The 10,055-nt window shown below is 41.7% G+C and overlaps 1 protein-coding gene across 4 annotated transcripts in view; it reads left to right on the plus strand.

The window, feature by feature from the left end:
• Positions 1-8,089, plus strand: part of VEZT (vezatin, adherens junctions transmembrane protein) — an 84,249-nt gene extending 76,160 nt beyond the window's left edge. For all 4 annotated transcript variants that reach the window (XM_077265147.1, XM_077265148.1, XM_077265149.1 and 1 more), the window contains exons 10-12: positions 2,941-3,041; positions 3,180-3,387; positions 6,961-8,089. In XM_077265147.1, the coding sequence (XP_077121262.1) occupies positions 2,941-3,041; positions 3,180-3,387; positions 6,961-7,475 (824 nt within the window). In that variant the 3' untranslated portion in view covers positions 7,476-8,089. The remainder of the gene's footprint in view (positions 1-2,940; positions 3,042-3,179; positions 3,388-6,960) is intronic.
• Positions 8,090-10,055: the final 1,966 nt, after the last annotated feature.

Consider the following 10,055-nt stretch of genomic DNA (forward strand, 5'->3'; position numbering starts at 1 on the left):
GCAACACTGTTTTCCAATCAATTTCACATGCTGTTGTGCAAATGGAATAGACAACAGATGAAAATTATTGGCAATTATCAAGACACACTCAATAAAGAGTGGTTCTGCAGGTGGGAATCACAGACCACATCTCAGTACCAATGCTTTCTGGCTCATGTTTTGGTCACTTTTGAATTTTGGTTGTGCTTTCACACTCGTGGTAGCATGAGACGGACTCTACGACCCACACAAGTGGCTCAGGTAGTGCAGCTCATCCAGGATGGCACATCAATGCGAGCTGTCGCAATAAGAGTTGCTGTGTCTGTCAGCGTAGTGTCCAGAGGCTAGAGGCGCTACCAAGAGACAGGCCAGTACACCAGGAGACGTGGAGGGAGCTGTAGGAGGGCAACAACCTAGCAAAGGATCAATACCTCAGCCTCTCAGCCTTTGTGAAAGAGGAACAGGAGGAGCAGTGCCAGAGCCCTGAAAAATGACCTCCAGCAGGCCACAATGTGCATGTGTCTGCACAAATGGTTAGAAACTGACTCCATGAGGATGGTCTGAGTGCCCGACGTCCACAGATGGGGGTTGTGCTCACAGCCCAAAGCTGTGCAGGACGATTGGCATTTGCCACAGAACACCAGGATTAGCAAATTCACCACTGGCGCCCTGTGCTCTTCACAGATGAAAGCAGGTTCACACTGAGCACATGTGACAGACGTGACAGAGTCTGGAGACGCCGTGGAGATCGATCTGCTGCGTGCAACATCCTTCAGCATGGCCGGTTTGGCAGGGGGGCAGTAATGGTGTGGGGTGGCATTTCTTTGGAGGGCCGCACAGCCCTCTACGTGCTCGCCAGAGGTAGCCTGACTGCCATTAGGTACCGAGATGAGATCCTCAGACCCCTTGTGAGACCATATGCTGGTGATGTTGGCCCTGGGTTCCTCCTATTGCAGGACAATGCCAGACCTCATGTGGCTGGAGTGTGTCAGCTGTTCCTGCAAGATGAAGGCATTGAACCTATGGACTGGCCCGCCCGTTCCCCAGACCTGAATCCGATTGAACACATCTGGGACATCATGTCTCGCACCATCCACCAACGTCACGTTTCACCACAGACTTTCCAGGAGTTGGTGGACGCTTTAGTCCAGGTCTGGGAGGAGATCCTTCAGGAGACCATCCGCCGCCTCATCAGGAGCGTGCCCAGGCGTCGTAGGGAGGTCATACAGGCGCGTGGAGGCCGCACACACTTCTGAGCATCATTTCCTTGTCTTGATGCATTTCCACTGAAGTTGGATCAGTCTGTAATTTGATTTTCCACTTTGATTTTGAGCATCATTCTAAATCCAGACCTCCATGGGATATTAATTTTGATTTACATTGATCATTTTTATGCTTTATTCTAACACGTTCCACTATGTAATGAATAAAGATTTGCAACTGAAATATTTCATTCAATGATATCCAGGATGTGGGATTTGTGTTCCCTTTATTTTTTTTTTTAAACCGTGTGCATGTGTGTGTGTATGTTTATTTATTTGTATGTGTGTATATATATATATATATATCTACATCTATGTATGTATATACACACATGCACATATATTGAGCGTGAGTATAACAACAAGGGTTATATATATTGTGTGCGAAAGTAATGTGTGCGTGTATATGTGTGTATATATATATATATATATATATATATATATATATATATTATACTGTACATATATTTGTTTCTTATTTTGTCTTGAAATTGTGTATTTAGTGCAGGAGAATGCTGATGTTTTGAGCTAGCACACGGGGAATGTACTCTAATAATAAGTATTCTTATGCATGCAGTTCACTTATCGCTTCTACAATAATACAATTAAGGTGAAAAGCTATACATTTACAGAGACATTTCATTTTTGTTTGTTGAAAATTACAGCAGGGACAAATGGATTGTAGCATACCTGCATCATGAATATGCGCCACCTCCAGAATTGTAAGCTTGGAGACCCGGTGTGGTCACCCAGTGCCTGTAGCACCCGCTGCTAGGCCGTGACTTCAAGCCAAATTCTATGCTGCCAACCAGATATTCAAGACCTTAAAAAATTCAGTTGGGAATAGTATTGTAACTAAGCTGGCCTTTACATTCACCAATGATTATATATATATATATATATATATATATATATATATATATATATATATATGTATATGTAATTGTCTAAGGGTTTTTCCGTCTGTCTGTCTGTCTGTCTGTCTGTCCTGGAAATCCCACATCTCTGATTGGTCGAGGCCTGGCGGATGTCATAATGGAAATCCCACGTCTCTGATTGGTCGAGGCCGCCAGGCCTCGACCAATCAGCGAAGGGCACAGTATCGACGTAGATGTCATAATGGTTGCCATGGCGACGATGATGTCATAAAGGTTGCCTCGACCAATCAGCGACGGGCACAGTCTGCCGCGAAATCTGGAATCATCATTGTCCATATACTACGGGGACATGCATATTCTAGAATACCCGATGCGTTAGAATCGGGCCACAGTCTAGTATATATATATATATATATATACTAGACTGTGGCCCGATTCTAACGCATCGGGTATTCTAGAATATGCATGTCCCCGTAGTATATGGACAATGATGATTCCAGATTTCGCGGCAGACTGTGCCCGTCGCTGATTGGTCGAGGCAACCTTTATGACATCATCGTCGCCATGGCAACCATTATGACATCTACGTCGATACTGTGCCCTTCGCTGATTGGTCGAGGCCTGGCGGCCTCGACCAATCAGAGACGTGGGATTTCCATTATGACATCCGCCAGGCCTCGACCAATCAGAGATGTGGGATTTCCAGGACAGACAGACAGACAGACAGACAGACAGATGGAAAAACCCTTAGACAATTATATATATAGATATATTATATATTAGATCTATCTCTCCCATGTTAATACCTTTTCCACTTTTAGATACAGCTACCCCAGCGTGGGAGAACTCGCATTGCCCCATGATCCCCAGTGTTCCTCCTGCACTACGCATTGAAGATAAGGATCCGGTCCCAGAGGAGCAGGTAATCCATGAGTCCTTTCATGTCCCCAGGAGCCCCAGGACTGGTCTTTTCCTCCAGATGGCAAAGTCCCTGGTTCTCATCCGCAGTACATTTACAAAGCATAGCTATCCCTGAAATGACGATCGTTTTTGTTTTCAGGAATTTGAGGCCTATGTTGAAGACATAGCTCCAGATGACGAATTTAGCAGAGATGATGTGTATTTATTTTCTCCAGAGGAGAGAGAGAGACAGAAGCGAGAACGGGAGGAATCTAAGAGAGTATTGCAGGAGCTAAAGGCTGTCCTAGGCTTAAAGGCATCTGAAGTTGAAAGACAAAAATGGAAGCAGTTGCTCTTTAGTGAACATGGTGTGTTATTCCAAACCTCTCTGTTATACTGCTGCTTTCCACCTTGCTTCTCATATGTTCTTTTTATGTAAAAGAGTAAATAATAATTAAAACTTAATAATGGCTTGTTTTATATAAGGAAAACTAAACCTGGGAACTAGTATATAAATTTTAAAAAAGATATAGTTGCCCTCGGTTAGTCTACAGCATTTTTTAGATGATCCTGAAATAGACAATCTTGTATAAATCTTGCCGTGAACAAAGGGGATAGTCATCTGATGATCTGCTTGGTATTTGGTAGCTGGTGAAAGCCTTACCCCATTAGTCAAAGGGTGGACTTAGAAATCCCTTGTCCCACCAGCACAGAGGCTTCTAATGCAGCAACACACAGGTCAGTGAGGAGGAAGGACATGGCCGATTTCCTGAGAAACACACTTTAAACAATAATAAGAGAATATAGGATCAAAGCATTTGATTAAGGCCCAATACAGATGTCTGGGTATAACGGTCCAAATAGAGACCGCAATGCACTGACTGGCCACGGTCTTCTGCCCTGAACTTGGTAGCCTCATAGGCATATAGCAGGCAACAGGAGACCCGTAGCGATTCGGTGCATCGCAGGCAATGCTCGGGCCATAATACACAGATGTTTGAATTCTTCCTTAGGCAAATATTTCTGAGATGTTTCTTAATTTTTATATGCATTTTCTCGGTTTAGTGTTCCTCTGACTATCACCTAACTAAAAATGATCTGCAGATCTTCTCTAATTTTCACTAACTGTAGGAAATTGCATTTACAACAGTTAAGTTATACCAGTAGTTTTGCATCATCGAGCTGGTTCTTGCAAGGATTAAAAATTCCCCTTGTTGCCCTTCCCTCTATTATGCGATGTCCACTTGATATTCCCATAATAAATGTGTTGGGGAATTGATCTTCTAACACTGATATGAGTGTTACAGGTTCTTCTCCTGTACTTGTTGCTGCTGCCGTTTTTACAGACTGCATTGCTTTCCTCTTCAAAAAAAGACCACTAATAAAAGAGCATGTGACTAGAATTGGAAGGAGCTTCTGAAAGAGGTTGATTGACAGTTCTGCTCACATGTTCCTGCATCATCGGCCAATTTTGAGAGCAGGAGAGCTGTGCCATGTGTCTAAAGAAGGCTCCACTAGCAAGTACGGGCGGAGAACCTGTAATTCTCATATATTAGTGGCAGCAAGTCCTGTCCCATCACATATTCAAGATACAGTGGCCAACACCTTTATATACAACAACTTAGCTGTAAAAGCAGCAGTGTATGTAGTCCAACCACGGGCTGTGAAGTATGGCGCAAAGTAGAGTTTACTGAGGAGATCCTGGCACTTCATGTCTTTATGCCACCACCTGGACACTTGAAACCTAATTTGCCTATGGATTAAAAGTTTGATTTGTGGTTTATAAGACCCTTCTCAAGACCAGAAAGGTATGTTGACACTTCTTTTTCAGTCCCCGTACACTGTATTGATTTAATCTTGTATAATATGTATGTGTGTGTGTATGTATATGTGTGTGTATATATGTGTGTGTATGTGTATGTATGTATGTATATATATATATATATATATATATATATATATATATATATATATATATATATATATATATATATATATATATATACACGCACGCACGCATATATCTATTTTACCAATAGAATTACATGACAGTATTATTGATCCTTCCTACGTAGCACTTGTTTGTAGTTAGTAACTCCGCTCTTTACTGCTCATGGAGCATTAGCTTGCAGTCAGTTTGGTAGTGTGTAGTATATTGGGATAAATCTTTCCCAATCTGCTCTGAACTGGAAAATATGTAACTTTATGGAAAGATGGAGCTTTCGAGGTTTCTACTTTTTCCATTTTAGGTGTCATGAAATGTAGTTGGCCAAGTGATCAGAGCATGAAGAGCCAAATATTTTGTCATCAATGTTTGTTCTTATTTACCGGCCTAAAAAAATCACAGACTCCAATAAAGCTGCTACTATGTGAATTGGATTCGGTGTACTTGGTTATGCTGTGGCTCAGGAGACCTCAGGATTTTATTTTATATTATGCCATCCTCTTCCTGACACTTGACAATAAACACTAGCCATGTAGCGCAGGGTTAGGGTTTTGTTTTCTACCACATTGAGTAATTTGCTATGTGATATGAAGATTTTTCTTTGGGGATTTGTTACATAATTGGGAATATTTCTGATTATGCTCTCCATGTTAGAGATGTAGTGCAGTGTAGTTTTAATCCTCCTTGTAAACTAGTTTTAGAGGGAACCTGCCATCTGATTCGGGCTGTCCAAACCACATGAATCAGATCCTAGCCGCACGATTGCCCTCCGGTGTTTCAGAGAAAATATAGTTTTAAACATCTTGGGATCAAAGCCAGAAGATGACCCTGCTCCAGTTCTGCACCCGCTTCTGCCTGTAGTCCTCAGCCTGGTCTATAAAGCATGTTTTGGGAGAAAAATGTACCGTACTTGGCTTCATTCGTGCTTCCAGGATCTGATTTATGCTGATTTGGGAAGTATGAATGGGTGCATTTACATAGATTATCGCGAAAGAGCATTCCTTGGAACACTAGTTTCCCGATATCTTTGCGATGTAAACACATCTGCCCATAAATGAGCAAAATACGCGTTCATCGGAAGCAATGATTAGGCTTAAAAATCAATGTTCTTAGCAGTGCATCATCTTGTGTAAACAGGTCTCACATTGGCAAGAACAAGGGCAACCTGTGTGCACTGAATGATGTAGAACAGATCGTTCAGTGTGCATCGTTTAGCTCTGTTTTCCTGTGTAAAAAGGCTTTTAAATGGCTGCCGATTGGTAAATATTTGTTGCCGGACTGTCCGTGTACACAGATCCTTAGTGACCATTCTGAGATAGGTTTGAAGGAAGTTGCAGACTATAGTTTGGTGCTACTAATAATTTATTACGGCGTCCATGCATCTTGGATGTACTGACATCCATCTCTCCTGACTTCCCCTATGCATGCATTTTTGGCTCTCCCGAGCTTACATGTGTTTCTAAAGGGAAGAGCAGAGTAGGGCCTGGAGGTAACTTATCTCCCTGAAAAACAAAAAGATGTGGCATGATAATTTAATTTGTCCAATCCTTTCATCCCCAGACACCAGTCAGGGAACATTGTCATCTTCTCTTCCAACTTTAGTGTGTATGGGGTCCTATCATCCATATAAGTGTTTCCCAAACTCTAGTCTTCATGGCCCCCAACAGATCATGTTTTCAGGATCTCCGTAGTATTGAAATAGTGATGGAAGTATTAAGGCACTAGAAACTGCCACAGGTCCCCTCACCTGTGCAATACTAGGGAAATCCAGAAAACTTGATGTGTTGGGGGGGCCTTGAGGACTGGAGTTTGGGAAACACTGATCTATATGTTGTCTCTTAGTTTCATCATTCCATAGCACATGCTTTTTGCGAGCTTGTTTTTTTTACAGTAGGTTTTTATTATTAATTGTATAGCTGTTTACTGTAGTTTATTAAATGGGACGTATAAATTCAAGTAAGTAATTATTTTTTGTTCTTTTTTTCCCCCAAAAAAGCCATAATTAAACCGTTACCACATTTGGAGATAATGGATATTCCGATCTCTTCTCCTGTCCTTGATCCAGACGCCCAAATCAAAAGCAAAACACAAAGCTTTGATGTCACCAAGGAGGTAAATGGAACAGAACCTTTTCATACAGAAGCCTCTGTGCATGAGACCGCAGAGATACCTGTTACTGATCAGGATCTAGAGGGGACTGAAACATTTCGGCTACTGGAAGAGCCTGGACAAGCTAGTGCGAAGGAGAAAGTTGAACCTCCATGTCCTGCACCCAGGACTGTCTTACCTGCCTCCATCCAAGAGAGGCTCGCTCGAATTCATCAAGCATCAGATTTACACTTTGCCTCGGGCTTAGCGGCACAAGCCGCTGCCCGATCACTTACATTTACTTTCCTGCAAGAACAGACTTTTGGTGATGAATGGGGCAATGATGAAGATGAGACTGAGCGTGGCGATGCTTGTGTTGGAGATGAAGGGAATGAAGACAGATGTTCCGAAAATGAAGAATGACCTAGTTGAGCCAAGAAAGGGGACAAGCCATTAAACTCTTAAAGAACTTAAGACTGGTTAGCCTGATCACTATGTAAGGGCAGGCTAGATGGAAACATTTACTCTTTAAATAAAACACGGTGATTTAATATCCTCTGTGCCTGGAAAGTTTGCAGCATTCAACTCTGCAGTTTTTCAATGAACCCTCCTCCATGTTATACAATTTGTGTCTTACAAGTCCCTGACTACTGCTGTTTAGTGCTTTTTTTTCACAGGGAAACCTAAAGATCCACAGAGATTCAAGGAAGGCAATTTACAGTAGGTGGTCATCGTTAAATCCATGCAGCTGCCTAAATATCTTTTGGGTTATTTTAATATTTAATGTTATTTATTTAAAAAGAAGCAATTTGTTTTCCGATGGTCATATTGTGTCCTCCTCTTTGGTTGTCTTGCTTTCTAGACAGGATGAATTATTGTTTTACAGTGTGGTACCAAGGCCACGTTGGCTGTGTCTGTCCGGTGTGCACTGGCTGACGACATTGTTCCTTTGTGACTATACTAGATTTCTTAAACTATTTCACTTCTCTAAGCTTAGAATGTAATTTTTATAATAAAAATATCACAAGAAACCTTAACCTGTATCAGAATTTTTATTATAATACATGAACATATGTTTTCAGAAAACCATTTATCTTTTTTGAGTTGTATTTTAAGGTCTCTAATTATCATCATCTCATTGCTCTCATTCCACTCCATTATAGGGGTTGTTTCATATACATGTACAGCTTACCACATGATTGGTGACATATGTTTTATCGCTGGGGGTCTGACATTTGGGTCCCTCACTGATCACAAGAACAGAGGACCCAAAGTTCCCTGTTTGAATGAAGCTTTAGTGAGTATGTACTACTACTGTTCCATCAACTATCTGTGATTAATGGAGCGTTGGTCGCACATGCACATGCTTCATCCACACAGGGGACTTTTGGACACTGTTCTCGGGATCAGAGAGGGCTATTGAGAAGACACATCCTTAGAAATCAGATAAAGTTAGGGAGATTTGGCTTCCAGGTGAAATTTATGGAAAAATTTTAAAATTTCATACTACAGTGATATTTTATCATAAAAGTAGGGCATTTAAGAAGAAGAATGCAATGGTGATTTCCTCATCTCAAGCAATTTATTGAAACAAATTTCTGTTGCAACCTGCTGATGACTCTGACCCTCTAAGCTCAGTGGCCACTTCCATCTGAGAACATCCTGCTTGAAGCCTCGCAATGGTGAGGTGCTGTTGATCAATTATTAGGCGTCGTCTTGGTCTCATAATGTCAGAATGTGAACAGCATCATGAGGATGACTGTTTAAACACCAATTCTAATTGAACCCAGAAATTTATTGGGCGATTCATATATCTAATGACTTATGAATTTTGCCATTAAGCTCCTTGTTAGAGAACAGCAAGTTGTGCAAAAAGTACTGAAACACCCAACAGTTGGACATATGCATTCAAAGGCTTAGAGACGGTCACATTAAGGTCACCAGAAAAGGTCAGAGTGCATTTTAGGTTCCTCCTGAAACTTCACCCGAAAGCCAAATATCCATAATTTTTTGTGAGTAGTGTATATATAAATAAATAAAATGGTCTCTCTAATATATAAATATATAAAAATCGGTCATTGCAATGGATGGCTGCCAACAGTAGCAGGACAGATTGGTGGGCAAAGTTTTCCGCTACCTACACAGCCATAGCAAATCATCACTTATAAATTTATAGAATAAGATATCATCTTTTTCCTAAAGTTTTGTTTTACACTGTCTACTGTTTAACACCAATTTATCTTTATATTAGGTAATGCTTTCACTATGCCAGCTGAAAAACACTAGAAATCATGCAACTTTCTGACTTTTCATGATATTCTCACTTCATGTCTTTATTCTTGCTCTGCTTAATAAAAACTGTGCTGTACAAATACTCTATTAATTTGAGAAGTTAATTTACAAGTAACAGCTGGTATGACAGCACTTCCTAATGGCCACCAATTATTAAAATTACTATACCATAGTAAAATAATACCTAAGGAAACAATCTTGCTGTTACTCTGATTTCCTAATTTATGGCCATGTGTAGAAGTTTAAGTTTGGCTCCCATAACACAACATAAAGGGCTACATTAAAGGGAACCTGTCACCCCCAAAATCGAAGATGAGCTAAGCCCACCGGCATCAGGGGCTTATCTACAGCTTTCTGGAATGCTGTAGAGAAGCCCCCGATGTATCCTGAAAGATGAGAAAGAGGTTAGATTATACTCACCTGGGGGGGGATCCGATCCGATGGGTGTCGCGGTCCGGTCCCAGGCCTCCTATCTTCATAGGATGATGTCCTCTTCTTGTCTTCACGCTCCGGCGCAGGCGTACAGGTGCTGGGAAAGGTCAGGGAGGCCCGGCGCCTGTGCACTGTAGTACTTTGCTCTGCCCTCAACAGGGAAGACAAAGTACGCCTGCGCCGGAGCCGCAGCATGAAGACAAGAAGAGGACGTCATCCTATGAAGATGGGAGGCCCCGGACCGGACCGTGACACCTATCGGACCGCAGCGGGAACGCC

The sequence above is a fragment of the Ranitomeya variabilis genome, chromosome 5 (genome assembly GCF_051348905.1).
Source record: "Ranitomeya variabilis isolate aRanVar5 chromosome 5, aRanVar5.hap1, whole genome shotgun sequence".
Classification (NCBI taxonomy): Eukaryota; Metazoa; Chordata; class Amphibia; order Anura; family Dendrobatidae; genus Ranitomeya; species Ranitomeya variabilis.